At 35.3% G+C, this 22,765-nt stretch overlaps 1 protein-coding gene across 1 annotated transcript in view; it reads left to right on the top strand.

The window, feature by feature from the left end:
• The window catches only part of IGSF5 (immunoglobulin superfamily member 5), a 678,183-nt gene that overhangs the window by 123,150 nt on the left and 532,268 nt on the right, over positions 1-22,765 (top strand). Inside the window, exon 4 of the mRNA XM_044071572.1 lies at positions 10,476-10,772. Within this exon, the coding sequence (XP_043927507.1) occupies positions 10,476-10,772 (297 nt within the window). The remainder of the gene's footprint in view (positions 1-10,475; positions 10,773-22,765) is intronic.

Genomic DNA, 22,765 nt, shown 5'->3' with positions numbered 1-22,765 from the left:
ACACAGGCTAATTAATCCATTCATAAGATATCTGTAAGAGTTAACCTGGTAGTTAGGGATCTGAAAACATATGTAGATAGTAATCTGGCCTTTGACTAACATGTGGCCAAGGCAGTAAGAAAATCATTCTTTGTCATCTAACTTATAAGTATAGGCATGGCATTCTGGTCTGAGGAAGTCATAGTGCCACTTTATTCATCCATTATCAAACCCATCATTGAGTATAATGCCTCCTTCAGCATGTGCCTGACCAGACATATGCAGCAATTGCAATGCCCATGAAGGTCCCTTACCAGGAAAATCCAAAGTATAAACACTTTGCCTGTATAGATTGTCATAAAGCACCATCTATAAACTCAGTGTCCTACAGGTTACTGAGAGGCATTCTACACCTGGCTTACAAGCCATCCTCAGATCTATTTCTAATGGACCTTTTACACATCTGCAAAACAAACAGCATTAGTACCACTAAATGCAAGGATTTAAATTTTGATTGTGACATAAATAAGACATGTTGGCAAGACAGATATGTGTCTTGCCAACATGTCTTATTTATGTCACAATAAGACATGTTGGCAAGACAGATATGTGTCTTACAGGATCCCATGCTCTGGAACAGGTTCCCCATCCATGTGAAGCAGAGTCCATCCTTACCCCTTTTGAAGTGTAACATTGACCAATGGAAGGGAAATTGGAAATTTACCCTGAGTCTGGTCCCCATGTCTCTGACAGACAGAGGCAGAGAGTAACTATGCCCAAACTAACCCTCCCATAACCTCTAGAGACTTCTGAACTAACGTACCTCCGTCCTAATAAACACCCATGATAACGAATGAAAAGCAGACCAGTAAAAATAAACCCCAACAGGACAGAAGATCCACAAAAGATATTTATTGAGTGCTTTCATTTAGTGTAATACAAAACTTCATCAGAATATCTAGTAGAAAAACAAACAGACAACCGACTCAACAAAATGTATATGCATGTATATATATATATATATATATATATATATATATATATATATATATATATATATATATCCCATCATGCACAAATTAATCAAACAACAATTATGCCTATCCTTCCTACTTAAAGGAACATTATCAAAATTAATACCTATAAATATAGATAATACATTTGATAAACCATAAAAAAGCTTAAAACTTCATAAAATCCTATCTAAACTAAAACACACACACACATATATATATATATATATATATATATATATATACACATTTCCAACATACATTTAAATAAAATAAAAATGATTAAATAAATAAACAAATAACTACATAAAGCCATCAGCTTTTAACCTAAGAATAGAACCAATTGATACATTCTTATTTAGCTCTGGTTGTTGGGTGGCATTAGTTCTCAATTGCCACCTCAACTCTAATAATTCTAAAAAATCATTTTTAGGACCCCCTCTGTCATTCAAAAACACCTGTTCCAAAATGGTAAAACTAAAATAATGCCCTTCATTTTCCATAATATATACATATAAATTTTGTTGAGTCGGTTGTCTGTTTTTCTGCTAGATATTCTGATGAAGTTTTGTATTACACTAAACGAAAGTGCTCAATAAATATCTTCTGTGGATCTTCTGTCCTGCTGGGGTTTATTTCTACTGGTTTGCTTTTCATTCGTTTTTGTGGTTTGGAGATGGAGGAAGCAGGTACTGCGGACCCACCTACTTTGAACTTATTGGCATCCTCGCTACAAACCTTAAACAACACAGTGGGTGGCTTGGTGATTTTAATGGAGAGACTGACTCAACAACATCGTCCATCCACATCGACATGACCTGATGGGTTTATTAACCAAGGTGTAGACGATGGAAGCTTCTAAGAAGGGATTACTCCTGCCCACTGCCAACAGATTGGTGTTAGCCAATCGGGCGGCTTGAATTTGCATATGGTTTCAAACAATGAACATAGAAGGGGCGGTTCCTTCTATAATGGAAGTAAATCTTTATCTCGGTGGCTTGAAACCGACAGTGAATGGCATTCCGGTAACCAGAATTATTCAAAAGAGTATAACGGAACATTGGATGAACAACTTAAACTGTTTGAGTCCTGTATACTAGACTATCACAAATTACAACTTGAGAACAATTATTTAAAAGAATGTAAACACCGTGAAGAAATTCCAAAAGGGCTTCGGTATTGGAAGTATCCATCTGGTTTAGTCAAGGACTCTTTACCACATGTAGAATTGTTGCAGTTATTCAACAGGCATGGTTGCGAGCTCTTGGACTGTCTCATTAAGGACAATGACAGGAAGATTTCTGACCTTTTTGGTAAGGTTAAAAAGTTAGACAATGATATTAAGACTGATCTTCTGTTTGAAAGTAAACAGAATGATTTTTCTTCAGTTTTTAACAGAGTTGACAGATCTATTTCTGTACTTAAAAATAAAAAAGAAGAGAAATTGAAATGTGATGAGTGCGATTATGCACAGAGAAGAGCATACCCCCCACCCCCACCTGGACAATCAAAAAAAAAACTGTTTTTTAACCATAATATAAATAATCAGATTGACATAAATGGTCAAAATGAAGAGATTCATTCAGGTCAACATAGCAATTATGATAATTACTTAGACCCTTTAGAATACCCCCCTCTGTGGAGGTCCGAGCGACTGAGGAACCAGAGGGGAGGACCAGGTTACACAAATTGGAATCACAGGGGCAGGGGGAGAGGGAGGGGAACAATTACTAAATATATCCTCTGAGACAAATGAAGTACAATTTAAATCCAATGTGCTGGCAAATGGCAACTGTAATGCTGATGATTTTTTTCTTACAGATTTTAATGAACAACATGTATCATGCAATATTTTTTTTATTTTTTATTTTATTTTAACATTTGCTAACCGGGAAAGTCCGACTTGGAACAAAGCCAATTTTCAGTGGAGGCCCAGGGAGAAAGGCTCCAGATGCATGTCTTTGTAATGTGGGAGGAAACCAGAGCACCATGAGGAAACCCACACGAATACAGGGAGGACATGCAGACTCCACACAGAAGGCATCCCAGCCTAGAATCGAACCAGAGAACATCTTGCTGTGAGGCGACAATGTTACCACTGCACTACTGCGCCATCATTCTGATTAATGATTGTGGTGATTTTAAAATATATAATTACAGTGACAAAGTTTTTCAGAACAGCCTTGCGAACATTTTTGAAAAAGGTTTGGCCTATGTCCCTAGTAGGAAGGCACACTAGACAAAATTCTTATTAATTTAAAGTTATTTACACGTAAATTAAATTTAAAAACAATTTTTAAAGATAATTCTGAATTACATATAGGAAGGGAAATATGTAAGAAACCTAGTCTCTTTAATCCTCCATTACATCCTGTCATATAGACTTTTGAAAGAATGTGTGAACATGATATATGAAAAATGTTTAAAATGGAAACACACAGTGAAATGCAAGGCAACCTAAATTTACAAGAATCACAATTATTAAATGCGGTCTGCAATAATAGAAATATACGTGTTATGAAACCAGACAAAGGGGGTGGTTTAGCTATTATGAATGTTAATACATATGTAGAAAAAATGCTTGGGTTGCTATATAATGACACTTACACAGAAATTAGTTTAAATGAGAAGAACATTCTTTATAGAAAAGTTGATATGGTCTTGGATGAGCTTTTATTTAATAGGGAAATTAGCTTGGAGGAACATAATTTCATGTCAGTTAAAAATCCAAAAATCCCAACCATATTCAGTATACCCAAGCTACATAAAGACCTTGTTGACCCCCCCCCCCTTCGTCCTATTGTGGATGCAAAAGCTTCAAAGACTTATTTTATAGCTAAATTCATTGATGTACAGTTAAAAGACATTTTGTTAAACTGTACATGGATAGTAAAGGACTCCTGGGATCTCCTTAAAAAACTTGACAAAGATATGTATACAGATGACCTGTCCTTTATTACCATGGACATTAGGGAGCTTTTCTCAGTGATCCTGCATGATACAGGGATTGACTGGTTTTATCTATATTTATGTAGATATACCACTTTTAGACATGATCGGATCTTAACACTTAGAATTCTGATGGAACTAATACTTGATACAAATGTCCTTGTTTTTGAGGGACAATTATTTAAACAAGTAAAGGGAGTAGCAATGGGAGCCATTTGTGCTCCCATTTTTGCAAATATTGTCTTAGCTTTCTGGGAAAGGGAGTTTGTGCTCACTAGTACTTTTTCAGGGTACTGGAAGTATTATTGCAGGTACCTTGATGATGTTCTTATATTCTGGGACAATAGTGAGGAAGAATTACAACACTTTTTGTCCTTTTTGAAAGAAAGTACAGATTTCCTTGATTTTACACACAGTCTTAATAAAGAGGCTATTAATTATTTAGATATCACTATTTCAAAGGTGAGAGAAGATCAGGCCTTCAAGACAACATTATACAGAAAGCCGACCTATTCTAACACTTTACTTCATTACAACAGCTTTCATCCAATACATCAAAAAAGGGCCTTAGTAAAAGGGCAAGCGGTACGTCTTGCAAGAATGGTGTCAGACTGGGACGATTTTCTTCATGAAATTCAGATATTAGAAGATATGCTTTTACATAGGAACTATCCCTATGATTTTTTACATCCTTTACTACAAGAAGTGGTTAAAAAGAGGAAGAGAGGTATTTTATCACCTCTACTGGGGAAAGGTACTTTACTCGATATGGCCAACAAAGAGAATGATAAAAAACGTAACACTAGTTTGCCTGTTACAGGTGTTTTTAGTTATAATAAAAAAATTAATAATATTTGTGAAATCCTGCAACACAATTGGAATATATTTAATATTGATCATGAATTTAATGAGCTGATGGGTTTTAATCCTAAGATAGTTTATAAAAAGGATTTGTATTTCAAAAACATGTTGGAGAAGAACACTAGAGGGTGTTTGGAGATAGGAAAAATGTTGAAATGTGGTTTTTGTTTGCAATGTAAATACATTTTAGAGGGGACTAGTGTTTCAATACCTAATTATGGAAAATTTTCCTATAAACAGAAGTTTTCCTGTAGTACAAAAGGTGTCGTGTATCTTGCCCTGTGTATCCTTTGTAAAAGTTTCTATATAGGTAAAACTATTAATGCACTAAGAATGAGAATATATCAGCATTACTATGACATTAAAAAGAAGGATGCAAAAAATGCCCTTGCCTTACATATTATGGAAAATGAAGGACATTATTTTAGTTTTACCATTTTGGAACAGGTTTTGAATGACAGAGGGGGTCCTAAAAATGATTTTTTAGAATTATTAGAGTTGAGGTGGCAATTGAGAACTAATGCCACCCAACAACCAGGGCTAAATAAGAATGTATCAATTGGTTCTATTCTTAGGTTAAAAGCGGATGGCTTTATGTAGTTATTTGTTTATTTATTTAATCATTTTTATTTTATTTAAATGTAAGTTAGAAATGTATATGTATATATATATATATATATATATATATATGTTTTAGTTTAGATAGGATTTTATGAAGTTTTAAGCTTTTTTTATGGTTTATCAAATGTATTATCTGTATTTATAGGTATTAATTTTGATAATATTCCTTTAAGTAGGAAGGATAGGGATAATTGTTGTTTGATTAATTTGTGCATGATGGGATATATATATATATATATATATATATATATATATATATATATATACATATACATATAAATGTTGTTGAGTCAGTTGTCTGTTTGTTTTTCTACTAGATATTCTGATGAAGTTTTGTATTACACTAAACAAAAGCACTCAATAAATATCTTTTGTGAAACACCCATGATACATAGGGACACAACTGGGTTAGGGATTGGCTTACAAAAGCCCTGGTGTTCATTAGCCTAGTATACATCTAGGAACCCATGTAAAGAAAACAAAATTTGATTTTAAACTGAAGCAAACCACTATATTTACAAGAAACAGTTGCTATAGTTTATACCACACACTAAGTGCTAAAGTGTTTCAGCTGAGACAGTAAATAAAATACCGGCATTAGTAAATGCCAGTAATGCATTGACACTTCTTTCTTCTAAATGTGGAGCCCTTATTTTACAGCATAAAGATAAAAAAGAAAGAAAGGTCTACTTCCTGATTTGTTGCTCCTGATTTAAGGAGCAAGCCATGTCCATTCTCAACAATCCATATTCCTTAAGTCTAAGTTGAAAAAAAAAGAGCTAACAAATATTTTCTATGCTTTTAAACTGTAGCAAACTGCTTACTACATTTGTAAGCTTTAGAAAACTGCTTGCTACATCTGTAAGCTTTAGAAAACTGCTTGCTACATTTATAAGCTTTGGAAAACTGCTTGCTATATTTGTATCAAACAGCTTGTACAGGTTATACCATACATGGAGCACTAAACTGCTTCAAATGTGACCACAAATGCAATACTGGCATTCAACACTGGTAATGCACCGAAACCTTTCTTTTCCTCAAAGTGCAGAGTCACCCCTCACAGGTAAAAGGCCCTATTACAGCCAATCAGTCCAACTGGCATAAGGCCTGACTTGCTAAGAGTAAGATAATATGGTTTGAGGAAAGGAGGGAACTGTGACATGACAGTAGCTTTAAAATACCTCACTTGCTACAATCCAACACTATTAGTCCTAAAAAGCTATGATGTACATATCAAGAAAAGTTGGCTTTATTTGCAGATGATATTATTTTGCACTTGATAGGAAAAAGAGATTTTGGTGTTGTGAAGTATTTTGAGGCAGTTTTAAGTTTAAGGATATAAAATTAATGAAGATAAAACAAAGGCTATATTGGTAAATTAAGTGTCCACACATAAATTGATTCAGCAATAGTATATAATAAGGTAAAGTATTTAGGCGTGTAGATTAAAAAAAGATTTTGTTATGGCAGCTAAGGATAAGTGGGAAGAGATGAAACAAAAGATAATGCAAAAGTTAAGAAACTGGGAGCTCTTGTTTATGTGTGCAGGAAGGTACATACAGTGAAAATGCATCTACTGTCTTCAGCGTTATATACAAGTCAGACATATTTTTATCAATCAGAGAAAAAGGTGTGGACAATAATTAATAAAGAGTTGAAGGCATTCATTTGGGAGGGGAAGAGGGTGAGATTTAAGTGGGATAGGTTGATCCTCCCCACAAAACAAGGTGCTTTAGGATTACCTGATTTGTATGGATATTTTAGAATTGCTCCTATGTAAAGCACAAGCAGAAGATCATATATCAAAATGGAAAGGGATGATGATGAAGCAGGGAAGAGTGCACAAAATAAGGAGAGTAGGATTTGGGATCCAGGTCTTCAAGAACAATAACAACCATACAAAATATTATATTCTTACAGCTGCAAAAAGTATTCTAAGAACTAAGTCATCACATGAATGGAGAAAAGAGATTTTGCCAGTTAGGAAGACGGCAAGTAGAAATACAGAAAATAGAGAAGGGGAGTCCAAATTTAAATGGAGAAAACTAGCAAATTAACCAGTGTATTAGGAGCAAATAACTGGAACGGACCAGGTAATAGTGTGGAAAGTGGCCAAGCAGAAGTTTGGACTGCAGGTTAAAGATTGCCAATGCCTTTCATACCAGGGATTGATATCAGATTATAGGCCAAGAGAAAGAGATAGAGGAGTCCTAAGTGAAATACCAGCTCTGGAAAAGTTTTTAGTTGAGTCTAGAGCAGACGCTGCTGTTAAAAAAAGGGATAATTAATAGGGCATATACAATATTGCATGATAACTATATGCATCAATCAGAGGAGGTTAGAAAAGATTGGGAAGAGAGATTAGAAAAGCAAATTATAAAGGAATAATGGAAGGACACATGTTTGGCTCCCAAATGCAACAAAATCCAGAGGTCTTACAATTTTTACTTTGAAGTGTTTGCATAGTATTTTTATACCTCAAGTAAACTTCAAAGAATTCTTCCTCAGGTAGATAGTAAATGCTGGAGGTGTGATGGGATAGAGAGAGATAAGTGAGAGCATGTTTTTTGGGAGTATAATGAGTTTGCAGATTTCAAAGCCTCTCAACAGACTATGCTGTAAGAAATATTAGGGGAACAAATGCCTGTAACTAAGGAAATGATTATTTTGAGCTGGGGCACAGAATCTGAATTGCTTGGACACTGTAAGTTCATAATAAGTTTAATGCTAAGCAATTACTAGAAAATGGAAATCAAAATCTAAACCTGCTGTAGGTAAAATATTGCATATTGTTAAAAAGATAAAAATTTGGAAATGGGACCATTACAAAAGAGAAGGATCAAATTATATATACTGTAAATAAATGGAATTTGTGGGAGCAGCACAGAAAAAATAATGTTCAGAAGGAGGAGTGAGGTTTAGGAGACAGCAGGAATTGAGCAATTTATGTAATGTTGGAGTGAATGACAGTTGTTATAAAGAAAGAAGACATATATGCAATGTATAATGTATGAATATGTTAATATGATTTTTTCTATTATTGTATGCATGCTTATGTCGTAAGTAACAACTTAAGAAAGATATTTAAAAATATACAATCTGATGAGGAAGGATAGACAGCTTAGGTTAGTGTTGTGCTGCTATATTTTTATACTGGATGCAATGTATGACTGAAGAAGCCTTTTTTAGTAAAGTGGTGAGGTAATTAAATAATGTAGGAAAAAGACATAACACTGTTCTGATAAGGAGGGGGGGTAGAAGATAAATAGTTGAATATAATTTAAAAAAAGTGAACCACACTGATGACTTGTAGTCCCGTGAATGTTTGTAGTAACTATGGCTTAGTTTCTTAGTTACATTTTAAATTAAGCTTGGTGGATATGGCTGGGAGAGAAACAATTTCTCCTGTTTTGACAGAAAATGTAGTAGCTGTGATGGGATGAAGAGAAAGACTTGATTCTAAGACCCTGGTTTGGGGAACTATACAGTGTATGGTACTGGGTCAGTGTGGTGCACTAAACTGTTAGCTTCTTGGTTACAAGAATAATTTAACACAGTCACCTGTGACAACCTCAGTAAAAAATTCTCAGCATCACTGGGAGGACCACCAGTGCTTACTGCACTGTGCATTAGCATAGCTGTGGAAAGTGTGCAATATAGAGTGTGGTGTGCATAGCAGCATATAATACCCACAGAGTGCAAGGATGAAATTCCATATCAGCACAGCCCACTTTTTTATTCCAGGTATTCAGCAGTGCATGCATTTTACTGTAGGAACACCCATCACTTCCCTCATCTTGCAACTGTCTGACTAATCTCCATTAATAACTCTCAAATGTCCTAGTTTTCAGGGATGCTGCTAATTCTGGCACCAAACTTTACTCTGTTTTTTAGAAAATTTGTGCTATTGTGCTCAAATATTGAGAGCCATGGTAATTAAGTAATACTAGACATTCTGCTTACAGAATTCCTAACTTCAGAAACATTATATTCATATATATTCTTCTTATTCTATCTACCTTCTGAGTGAATATAACTGATAATTAAAAATGTCTCCTACTGCAGGCCCTTTGTCTCTGATTAAAGTGTGGATGCTTCTGATTTTTGAGCTGAGGTTGAGTGCTGTCATTCATATGCAGTGGTCTCTGCTCCTCATAACCAAACTGTACAGCTGCTAAGACTGATGCCAATGCCCTTTTCACTTTGACATCATTCCAGTTTGCATATCTTGCATTATTAAAGTCAAATATATTTTGTTCACTGCAGCAGTGCATCATGCTGAATACACACACAGTAGAACTGACCTCTACATACCCACAAGCATATATGGACCTTGAACAGAATCCATGCAGTTCCAACCCATCTCAGCATGCTGTGAAGGTATCAATTGTACCATCTCTGTACATTGTAGAGAGTATTTATATAAAACTGGTGGGGGGGGGGGGTTACTCATGACTGGATTTGGAGATCACAAAATACTAGACTCTGAATATTGAGATTCTGTACTATGTAGTTAACACAATCATATAGGGCTACCGAAAGAGGGAATCATACATTTGCAACACTAGCTTTCACAGCAGTCATATTAGTTGGGGCAGAAGTGAAAGACATCAGGCCATAGGTATATCCCTGACACCCTCTGAGATAAGATAATCAATAATGGGGCATCAACAACAGCTAAGTGGTAACTGTGTGTTGTACAGCTGCTTCTGATCAATAGAGTGATAGGCCCATTCTAAGGCAGCTGCTCTCATTTTTCTAAGTACAGCCTGATGTAATATTATATTTACAGTAGCTATGCATGTGTGCATGTTGCGGGGTGCAGTTTGAAATTAGCTTCACTCCATGGTTTCAACAAATTTTAAGTATGCACTTATCCACAGTTTACCATGCTAATGTAATACATTTGTAAAATAATTCTGTGAAACAAGAGTTCTGAAATTTGCAAAATGTAAAAAAAAAAAAAAAACTGTAATACTGTACAAAGCTATACATCTCTCATGGAAAGAATGTGTCCGTCCTTAATAATTTACTGTATCCTGTCTTTTGTAGTTAATGGATCACTCCATATTGCCAATACAAGTGTCAAAGCACTGAAGAATACAACAGTTGCAGTAGTCTGTAAGGCATCTGGCTGGCTCCCTCCTCCAGAGATGACATGGCTAGCAAATGATAGCCTGACAGACCCTAAGAACTCTGTAATTCAGATCACAGAGCGGGATGATGGCCTGTATGACACAGTGAGCACCCTGAACATTACTGCAAACTTCACCACTGTCCTCACTTGCATGGCTACAATAGAAGCTCTGTCTTCTCCCCAGTCTGTAACAGTAACGCTCACCATCGTTGGTAAGAAAACAAAACTGTGTGTATAATTGTAAATATCTTTGTACGCATTTCTGTGATGTCTGTTAATTTTACAGTAGCGGGTGTTTTTTACAGCTTGTATTTAAATTTTACTCACAACTGTTTGCTAAACAGTAAACTTATTGCTTGATATTTATATTCTCATGCATCTTTAAGCAGATTTCTTGGAGTGGAAATCACAGAAAGTATTTTTACTCTCTCAACAGGCAACAGTGAATCTAAAGTTTTACTAGAAGTGCAGATGTTTTCATTTTAATTTTCACATGAAATTTTCTTTCAATACATCACCGTCACAGAAAGACAGACAGAATTTTTAGAAAATAAATCATTCAGGTCTCACACAACTGCTTTCATTTTGTCCATGTCTGTATCATGTACAGATAAAAAATACTGCTTTGCTTAAAACACATACACACACACACACACACACACACACACACACACACACACACACACACACACACACACACACACACACACACTTTCAAATACTATCACTTCTTGAACTACAAAAAAAAGCAGCTTCTGTTATTCGTCTTAATTATTAAATTCCATGAAGTCCAGCTTTTACAACATAAGTTTTCATTCCTTAAATCTCCTTACTCCATTCTTCACTTACTTACTTTTATCAAATTCTCTTCCCTGACTTTCTCTCCAAATATACCATAGGCTTGTTTTCTCTCACTTCATATTGCAATTCATGTTTGTATTCTCTACTGTCTAAAATTTCTATACATTTTAAATGATTGTCACATAACTTGTATTGATTCTTAACCAATGTTTTTATATTACTGCTAATTTGTTATAATTATTTAAACTCCAGATGTTTTTGTTTTATTTTTGAAGATTGTAAAATTAATGTTCTTAAAATGTTTTGTAATAATTTGGAGCTTTCTCCCAAGACCTCTGCTGAAAATGGACTTCCCCGGTAATCAAATGTCAATAAATAAGTAACCCTTTTTCCTCTTAGATGTCCTCTTATACTATGAGGATCAGTCTCTTTTTGTACATTGTATTATTCAGGCACTCTCAGACCTGAATGTATCACACACCAAAATGAATACATTGGCCTTAGTTTGTTCTACTTGATATCTATGATATACTTCTTGTATCATCTGGGTACTTTTCTTGAATGGTCTCTAACCATATGAATTAGAACCAAAATGAAAAAGTTTCAATATGAGAGATGCTTTGAGGAAGCCGCAGACAAATATTCATGCTAGGTCCTCTACAAGTAATGCCTTTAGAAACAGGCTCTAGTCTATCTGACACACAGTGGTGTGCTTTGCATAAAGCATTGCTATCAATCCTGGATTTAATGGCATAAAGGTATTCGTAGATGCAGTGTGACAGCCTTTGCTTGTTATATCTAGTCTCACAGAGTGTACCACAAGTATTGCAATTAAAACATCTTGTGACACCAATGCTTCTGTCTATATGTGGTAGATTTAAGTAAAGTCCAACATCTATGAAGTTACAATACTTGTAGAGGGCACATTTGCATATGATGCCATGGTTTCCTACCATTACAAGGATTCAGACTCATTTCATCATATTACAAAATATTTTTCAAATTATCTTCTTTTATATTAATAAATGTAAAACTTTCACCCATGACTTGAAACCATTCTCTTATTGCCCATGATACTATGGCTATTATTTCTTATTACATGTTTGAGTTCCCCAGGATCTATACTATATGTCATTTTCACAGCACTGCCATATTAGTATGTTGAAGAAGGTTTTCCACACAAGTACAAATTTATCATTGAACAAGGCAACCATGCACATCTAGAGTATCTGTTTTATATTTGGAATTCTCCTAAAGCTTTGAGCTAACTTAACTGAAGACCTTATGTCAAAACCCAATTTTCTGTAGTATATCTTTAGCAAACATCATTTATAAGGAAACAGAATGCAGACACATTCCCTGAACAGCCTTTTGGTATGATGCAGTGCTGATTTGCCACTATTTTTCAGTCATACCAAATGTTCTAAGGGTACAAGGTGAGTTACATGTTGACTGGGTGTAGGATAAAACAGGAAATGTGTTTGTTTTCCTGTGACTCAAAGTGTTTTTTAATATGTTTGTCTGGGGAAAAGTTCCTGAGAATCCTGATAGGCTGATACAGATAAGGCAGTCATGTAGAGGGCTGTAGGTGCACAGTTACTGCATATTCATGAGTAATGGTGCAGGAGCTTTAGGACAATAAGAATTAATCAGTGAATCTAGGCATGAGAGCAGATCGGTCTAAGTAACTTCATTGCACAACAGAGTTTGAGGGTTAATTCACACAACAGCAGTTGATGGGAAACATTAGACGATGGATGCTGCCAATAGCAGATTGTCCTTCATTATCTTGTAGAACTATCTAAATGCATGGCCTGCCAACTACTAGTGTAATGAGTGGACTCTGTAGCTGAAGGCACAATTACAGAGAGGGGCTTACAAAAAAATCAGTTCTGAAATAATACTGTTCTGTTTTTGGTAAATGTTTTAATCTATGTGCATGCATGCTTAGTGTTACCATCTAGGTAAATCTGACATATCACATTATGAGAAACCTTGACGAGTGGATGGGAAACAGAAAATTTACCCTGGGGATCACTGCAGTGGCTCTGCTGGACAGAGGCACAGGGAGCTAATGGCTCTGCTGGAATGAGGCACAGGGAACTAATCTAAGGGGGTGGTGAAAGCCAACACACTCTGGCTAGGCTTATAGATGCCCTTGGGCAGATAGCCTAGTACTTACCTATGAACCTATGAACTATTGTAGGTACACTGAATTCAAGGAAGGGCCTGTGCTGAATAATCATGATCATCTCTTCCCTACAGTTGTGCAACTGCACAAATGTGTCTAAGCCTTTTGTTGATAATGTGATGTAACAAGGTATGATATGACACCTCTGCCAGGAATGGGTTGTTCACTGCAGTGGAGTTGGCTTAATCATTCTCCCCCCATCTTCAGTACATAAATTCTAGTCATACTCCTACTGTAGCAAATGCATTGAGATTTAATATGGAATACTCTTACAAGCTTAGAATAAACTATTATAGCCTGTTTACTGAGTTTTCATTTTTTACCAAACAGATTTATAGCGCTATATCGGTGTGCCCCTAGAAATCTGTATATACAAAATAGAAGTGTGAAATGTATGGGTCAAAATACAAGGTTATTTTTCCCTGATGTAAAAACAACAAAAAGGAAGTGATGGCAGTGTAACAAAATGAGGATTTTTTATTATTTTTATCTTCACTCTTTTAAGAAACACATACTTTGTACTTTGGCTATATGTTTGGGATGAAATAGCTGTAGTATCTTTTAAATTCTTAGGTGGTCTTTTCAATTATTAGTATGTTAACCATAACAGGTTACATGTTCCATTTATGGGGAGCCTATTTGGCCATTTTTTAGTGACTATCTGATAAAGTAATTACAATGTAAAAGAATTAAAATATTATAAGAATTTAGGTATCATGATAGGTAACAATTTTAAGTTTAAGATCTATGCCTAAGCAATCAAAGATAGAGCTATGACAACTGTCAGATTAATATTTAAAACCTTTACTACAAGGGACAGTGGAGTTTTAGTAAGATTATTTATCTCGTGTAAGAACAGTAATAGAATATAACTCCTTGCTCTGCCTTCATACAAGGTGTGACATACCATGATTTGGAATTTATTCAGAGGAAGCACACCATGAATTTTTTTCTTACAGGAATTTTCCTTATGATATTAGATAAAAATTGTTAGACTTTTTTTACATAGTTATAGACAGTTATGGGGTAAGCTATGTCTGGCCTTTAAGGTTTTTTAAGGATTTTTATGATGAAGAAGAACTTTGTGTTCTTATAAATATAAAACTACTTCAAGCTAGATTCTCCTCCAGAGGTGATGATTTTACATCTAGAATCTAAACAAATGTAATACTACCGTGAGAACAAAGTTTATTTTGCATTTCATGGTATAAAATAAACTCCCTTTATATATGAAACAATGCAATACACTGTTTAAAAGATTACTGGATAAATGGATGGTTCACATGGCTTATTTATGAATCCTAAGGCTGCATTCTGATTGGCCGTATGGTATGCAGTACTAGTGAACTATGAAACTATGAATCTATGTAGGCAGGCTATGCTCATGACTGAGTTGTTCACTGACACTGTGGCTCACTACAAATAGCTTGAGTGGAGACAGAGACCCTTAATCATGGTTTCACTATGGTGAGGCTACAGGTAAGAGCTTAATAAACTGACCAGTTGTCTGTACTACCTTATGAGAGAATGTGTTCCTTTCCTGAGGTAAGATAGCTGGAGAAGTAGCAGTCACATTGTTGTGCACCATTTTTATCCACACAGAGCTGACTGTTGAGTTATACATAGTGGTAGATCTGATGAGGCATTAGTGCCAAGAACCATCAAGATCTTAACACTTTAGTAGAGTTTGAGATGATGGCAGAACAAAACTGCAGCAGGTTTTTCTTTCTCCTTGGTAGGTAGGATGGACTTCATGTGGTACTAAGACATATGAAGTGATCATTTGCATATTCACATTCAAAATAAGTGATGTTAGATACTTACTGTAATATAGTGATTTGTGACTTTGATGATTGGTGTCACTAATTCCAACTTGCTTTTTTTGAGTTGTATATTATTTTCACTAGAATAGTACTGATGAAGGCTGTTAGGCCACAAATGGTCATAGACCTCATAGCCTCCATGTAGTTTTGGTAAATGTAAAAAACTAGAAAACACCTAGATTAAAATAGCTTCAGCAAACAAATAACATTTTTTGTTAGAGGGTCCGCCATCTGGGGGTGTACCCTGAATTTATATATTCTAACTCCCAAGTTCACACCACAGTGGAGAAAAAAGCAAACTCAACTACCAGCAAAGTTAGTTTTGGCGAACAGAGTTTTAACACTTTATGTTCGCCAAAACTAAATTTGCAGATTTGACAAGTTCCCTTTAATTCTTACTTGTGTAGAGTGATGATACATTGGAATGTACAAACATAAGTATGCATTTTTGGGTTGCCATCTCCCATCTGATGATCTAAGATATGACATCTTAACATTATGCTTCATAGGATATTGATTTAAACTGTTGTATCCTGCAAAAATGAAAAAAAGAAAATTTGATGTTCTATTAGAACAGTATTTTCTAATATTCTTCAACATTTTCACAAATAATGCCAGTATGTGAAACTGTTTAATATCTAACAGAAACAGCTACATTCTGTAAGTCTGTACCTTAATGGTGATAATTGTATGGAACCAAGTTCTTTGCATCAGAAGTGAACTGTCCTGCATAATGTCAGGTTTCACTAAACTACAATTTTGTGCATTTGAAAATATGGATAGTCTCTAGCTAGCATAAACATTTTTGACCTATACTTAACATGTTTACATGATTGTCCATTCACTTAAGGAATGATTTTTGGCCATGCTATTATGCTGTGCTTCTGGCCTTTTGAGGAATACACTTCATCTCATGAATAATTCCTTCAGTATACGACATATAATGCTGAAAGTTTGAAAAAGTATGTGAGAAATGTATGTGCTTTCACATGGATGACCTTCCTGCATTTATCTGTCTGTTTACCCTCTTTTTAAAACCCAGTTACAGTAGTGCACATTTCCTTGGCCTGAGGCTATTAGTGGAAAATGTGAAATCCTTCCTTTGAGAAAGAATAAACATGGTTTAGAAAGATTAGCCTTCCCAGGATGCAAATCAAACCAAGGGCTGTATTATACACAGGGTTGTCCATCTGTAATCATTACATATCTCATCACATTTAGTGCCTTCAGTTTTCAGATGCAATGCTGATATGTTTTACTGTCCATCAAATATGTAGTTGATTTTTAAAGGACTGGATCCTCACTGCTGTTCTTACTTCAACAGACAATCTATGCCAGTCCATCTCCACTCTATAACTAAATTTATTTGTTAGAATATTTTGATAACTTTCTGACATTCAGCATCTTACAGTTCCATTTCTCATATCAGTGTTCCTACCCAGATATCAACAATCTGCAGATTCATACATCTCTTTCTGTATCAATATAGCTCCTCAGAGTTTAACAAATGCAAATTTTAAATGCTTTGTATACCAATATCACATGCCCTCAGAGTCTACTGTACCCAAATGTGTACTGATTTAGAAACATTGATTAATTCTATTCATGAAATGTCATTGCAGGAGCTCTGTCCTTTGTATATTCTTGATTTTATATAGATTATGGATGGTAATGTAAACTCCTGTTTACTTTATATCACTGAGTAAAAGACAATCATTAATAATTGGCGACTGCATGGCTTAAAGAAGTTCAGGAAGCCATACAACAAATGAGAGGTTTGTTTACAGATGAAGTTGACATGATTATCAAAATATAACTAATTAACTAACACTCCAAGAACTTTATAGAATATACATTTTTCATTCTGTCTATCCCATCATAAAATGGCCAGGAGAAGTTTGTGGGACAAATACAGATAAGCTGGTCATTACAACATTTTGGTTGTTTTATTCTGTATTTACAAGCATGAGTACTTATATAGAAGCTGATGGAATTTTCATCTCCTGATTGTTATCATGTGTAATTCAATAATTTAGGATCACCCATCTATTTGACAGTACTCATGCCACATGAAAATGGCAGATTCACAATATGCAGTGCAAACAAAGGGGACAGGGTAACACAGACTCCTGTGGGATGCTCTTTCTTGGGCCTGTCAGAGAACCTAGCTTGGTCCTGTTCACAATCACTATTTCCCATTCTGCAAAAACTATACCAATCCAGTTAACTTCTTGCTAGGTTTATTCATGAGTCTTCCATTTGTCTGCAATACACAGTGTGTAACTATATCGAATGCCTTACTCAATTCAGGGCATACATTTGACTGAAATTCTAAAACCATTCCACAGACTAAATAATTTTATTATCTAAGGTCATAGTTCCTTATACCATCCAACCCTGGCAAAGTTCATAAATTCAGTTTATAAGGGTTTCTCACAGAATTTCTTCTATTATCCTAAGGACTGTGCAGTTTTGAGTATTCTTTTCACCCTTCCCCAAACCTTCTGATATAAAAGAAATCTCACTAAACTGTTTATGAGAATTAGCAATTATTTTCCTTTTGTCCTGTACCATGTCATCATTTATCAGTAGCCTCACATAGCATCCTATCACCTCTTCTTTTCCATTGTTAATATACTTATACTTGTAGAAAGCCCTCTTCTTACCTTTCATATTTAGACATAATTGTAGCTCTTTTTGTAGTATGACCTTCCCACTTCTGTCCTTGTCCATTTGTACAATAGCTCATGCTGTTCAAAGGCTTCAATGAACATATCTCTTACTCTAGTTTTGTAAAACATATTATTTTTAAGTATCAAATGTTTATTATGTTAAGGCAAAAAGTGAACCTATTATGACCTTTGCTGCTAATCCTAACTTTCTTGAAGTTAATACTTATTAACATCATCAGCTTGTTCCATAACTCCAGTATAGGTAGGGATTTTGGTATTAATGCATGACACCTACAGGATAACTTAAAATAATCTTTTCAATTGGTTCTTCTTAAAATATCTCTCAGTCTTGAAATTGTCTATAAATACAGCTCCTATATTGATGTTTAGGTATGCCACTATATAATTACCTTTAATTTAATGCACGACTTCTTGAACCTCTGTGTGCACCATATTAATCTTAGAAAAGAACAACTGCATTCTCTTGATCTTCTTACTGAAAAAAATGATATACTGATGTAGTCTGATGAAGGTGTGCAGTTTGCCCCCACTAACATTGTTGCAGTTTAAGCAGACATGAGGCGATCTGACACCACCTCAATAATAACATTTTCTGCCTGAAACTTATTAATCATAAAGCCTGCTTTTTGACAGTCTGGGTATTAGGAGGTCTGTATAATACTCCTGCCTGCTAACTACCTTCTACTTTTTTTCTTATGTATAGTGCTATACCCCTGTCATGGGGTCTATATCAGGAGTTCGAATGCACAGGTGTCTGAACGCTGTAACATTGAACAGGGAAGTTCGAAATGTGAAAATAGCAAAGCCGTGAAACATTGATTTTTTTCCCAGGGAAATAAAATCGGTGGTCCATTTCCACGGCTTTGCTATTTCCTCCACTGTGGTGCAATCTCGGAGTTGGTATATGTAAGTAGGGGGGGGGTGTGGGAGTAAGTGTACATTTTTTTTTTGATTTTTGTACCAGAACAGCGATTTTTTTTTCCCCTGGGAAAAAAATCACTGTTCTATGTGTTCAATATTCTTGCATTTCGAACTTCCCGGTTCAATATCATGTCGTTCGAACACATGTGCTTTCGACGACGTGATATAGACCCCCCCGTCATGCATTTCCAGTCTTCGCTCTGATGATGGTGCTAAATCACGTAGCTGACATTCCACGTTCTTACTTTTTTCATTTCACTTAAAGCACCTATATCTTAACTGATTCTAAATCATCATATACACCCTGATTCTCTCCTTCTATTATGACTGCTTATGTATTTATAGAAACAGCTTGTGTATATAACATTCCTGGTGCCAAATTAACAGATTGCCTTTCTGAAAAGAGTTTACACATCCTAGGAAAATATCCATCTCTAATTATCTTGCAATGACTCTGAGAAATGGTTGGCAAAAATGGACTCTACTTTTTTAAAATGGGTGACTTTTTCCAAAAGGCTTCCCAGGAATGCATACATTTCATTCCATGACTGACAACTTTGCATATCTATCCAAATCAATATTTATGGCACACATTTTCTGATTTACCCTATCATCTTTTAAAATGGAAGGACTAGAGATAATATAAATATAACTCTCCTCAACTTCTTCCTTGCCTCTATGATCTCATTTTAGTAGCTAGAACAGATTTATGAATTGCTACCTTACATCACCTGTGATGTAAAAAGTAGCAGAGTCGCCTTTGGTGCAGAAGGCTGTTGGTTCTAGTCTTATTATACTAGGCAGTTCAATTGCTGACACTAAAGTGCAAAATAAGGACACGAGTGCTTCTGCACTTCTGAGTGTGTCATCCTTCAGATGAGATGTTAAACTGAGAACTATCTGCCTGAGTTGGTGGTAGCTGATGTGGATGTAAAAGATCCCATGGCATCTATCAAAAAGAGTAGGAGAAATTCCACGATACCCTGGCCAAATTTTCCTTAGCAGTATAAATACCACCTCAGGTCTCCCTCTGAAAAGAGGCCACTAGTGTAGAAGGACTAACTCAGTTAACAAAGAATAAAACAAATAAATTAAATTACTTATCCCGACTACTGTTAGAAAATTTTCTGAATATATTCTTAACCTTTTGCCACTTACTACAGGGTAAATGTTACTCAGTTTAGCCTCATTTAAGCACATCATGATTATTTTTAACTTAACCCAGTTGTCACAGATAATAATCAGTTCTCCTTACCTTGTAGTTATCTTAAATAATCAGTTTCCCCTTACCATGGAGTTACATTAAATAATCAGATGCCCTTACACTGGTGTTACCTGATCCAGAGCTTTAAGTCTGGTAGTCCTTGACCCCAGGCACATTCATCATTAACATTGATCAGCTATTCCTCTAATTACCTCATGTAATATTATTTTCTGTACACTGTAATAATAACAACATATCTCCCACATAGCCATTTTCAGTACTTTTTTATTTCCATGTAATGTATGACTTTGATCTTACAATTAAGCTGCATTAATTTCTAGCTGGTGATACCGCCCTTTACAATGTGACCTGAGTAAATAACATACAACTTCTCTTCTCGTCTCCATCCTTATGCTTCTCTAACATTCCCATCTCCCATTTCATAGCAAAATAACTCCCTCTGTCACACTTTATCTCTACTTCCTGTGAGAAAGACTCACCACTGTAGTTTTGTTTTGCTCACTGTCATCAACAAGTTCCTTTTCAGGTTTATTATCATGGCCACTTACATGCTGGGAAACAAAAATTCCACCCTTTCTTATTTTCTTTTATAAACCTTTTTTTCTGCTCACTCAGACTTATCTGCCTTGCTTGGATCTAGCTCTGCAAGTCTTTCTCTGCATTCATGTATTGTTTATAGCTACTAACGATTTAGTAATTACATAGAGTTGTCTTTTACAAATTAGCATGATTTCACTTCTCAGCTGCGCAGCCTGAGATTCAAAGTCTTCTTTATAATGGCACGTAATAAATACTGATGCACTAATTATCAGATCACCTTGAAGTGGACACATCATATTGCAGTCTGCACTGCTAAACATTTCTGCTTTTGCAGAAGAATCAACAAAATTGGTAACTAAATTATGAATCTGAAACAAATGCTTCAGAATTTCATTACTACTACTATTTCATACATTTATGCTAGTCTCCATAACTCTAGATTGTCACCTAGATTAAGTGAATAAACCTTAACAGTTTCCACTAAATAAAAACGAGAATAAGGAGTCTAACAAAAGTTCAGACATAATCAGGAGACCCCATAGAATTATTAAAGAAATTTAGAAGGAGAATATCTGTCAGGAGTGCAGTACTTAAACTTGAGATACATTAGCAATAGTTTGCCTTCCTCCAGCTCACAAAATCTGCCCTGGTACAGCTATTCTTTCATTTTTTCAAGATAAACATGAATCCTGTTATATATCATTATACTGTTTCTAGAAATGTTTTCTTTTGTACATCTTCTTAGTCTGCATTCATCCTGTGCTTTGCTATGAGAAGCAAATTTCTTCGGAGTAATTTCTTTTTCAAGCAATTTAATTAGTCCCCCTTTCACTGAATGAATCCTGTTATAATTCCATATCTTCCACAGATAATAAAAGTGGTACATCATGTGCATGTATACATCTTAGGGGTTGCTTGGTCACTACTTTTTTGCTAGAAACTTTAGTAACATGTGTCTTGATTATTGTCAGTCTCCAATTAAAAAATTTCTAAATGTAATTATCTACTCAGCTCACATAAACATGCCCAAGCAAGCCTGCAGATATTTCTTGGTGATTTCATGTGATGACAAGCAAAGCTGCTTAGGAGCTACCACTCCTGCATAGAACTAATTGGCATTCTTCCTCATAGGAAGCTCTACTCAAATATTAGACATGGTCCATTAAAGGAAAACTATTCCTTCCCCCATATGGATAGAAAATGAAATACTCATTTAAAATAAAACATAGTCCTAAAGGGTAAGGCAGCAAAGACTGAAACACAGCAGCTCCCTGTGTGCATTGAAAACTTCACATTTACATATCTGACTAATTTAAAGAGGAAGTTCTGCCTACTTACCAAGTACACTCACAGAGAGGTCCTAATACAACTGAGATGCTTAAGAGTAGCAATAATAACATTTTATCCTATCCTCAATAGTAGGGTTGTCACATAACATGTTTTTTTTCTGAACTATCTAAAAACTTAACTTTGGGCCTTGATCCTGTAATATGGAATGTACCTTACAAATGCCACAATACTGTTTGACACAGCAAACAGAATACTAGATTTTAAGGTCAATGTATCCAGATGCCCATTTTTGATCAAGTATTAGTTCAGTGGACATGACTGTGCCTGAGGGAGAATATTAAAAAAAGAAAAAAGGATTCCACTTTCTGCAGTGATGAGTGGATATACTCACTAACATCCTAGTGTCAGCATAGCTAGGGCCTAAACAGGTGAGGGAAAGGTGTAGAAAAACACAGGCCAAGGGCTAGAATGGGAAGAGAAAGAGGAAGTGTAAGACGAGTGTTTTTTTTTTTTTTGTCCAGCTTTTACCTCTTTCTAAGATGGCAACCCTACTTAGAAGCTATAAGCAACAGATGTATGTTTTATTTGTCTAATCATTCCAAGCAGGGATGACAGTGCATCAATCAGGGATAAAGATGGCCCATCATTCTGCTTTGTTATGTAAATACATGGCAATGTAAACTGTCTTCACACTTGTTCCTTCTCTTACTAAGCTCCTTAA

Source organism: Protopterus annectens, chromosome 5.part0, assembly GCF_019279795.1.
Source record: "Protopterus annectens isolate FY-2018-M chromosome 5.part0, PAN1.0, whole genome shotgun sequence".
Lineage (NCBI taxonomy): Eukaryota > Metazoa > Chordata > Ceratodontiformes > Protopteridae > Protopterus > Protopterus annectens.
Note: the sequence above shows the minus strand (reverse complement) of the source record. Positions and strands in the feature narration are given on the sequence as shown.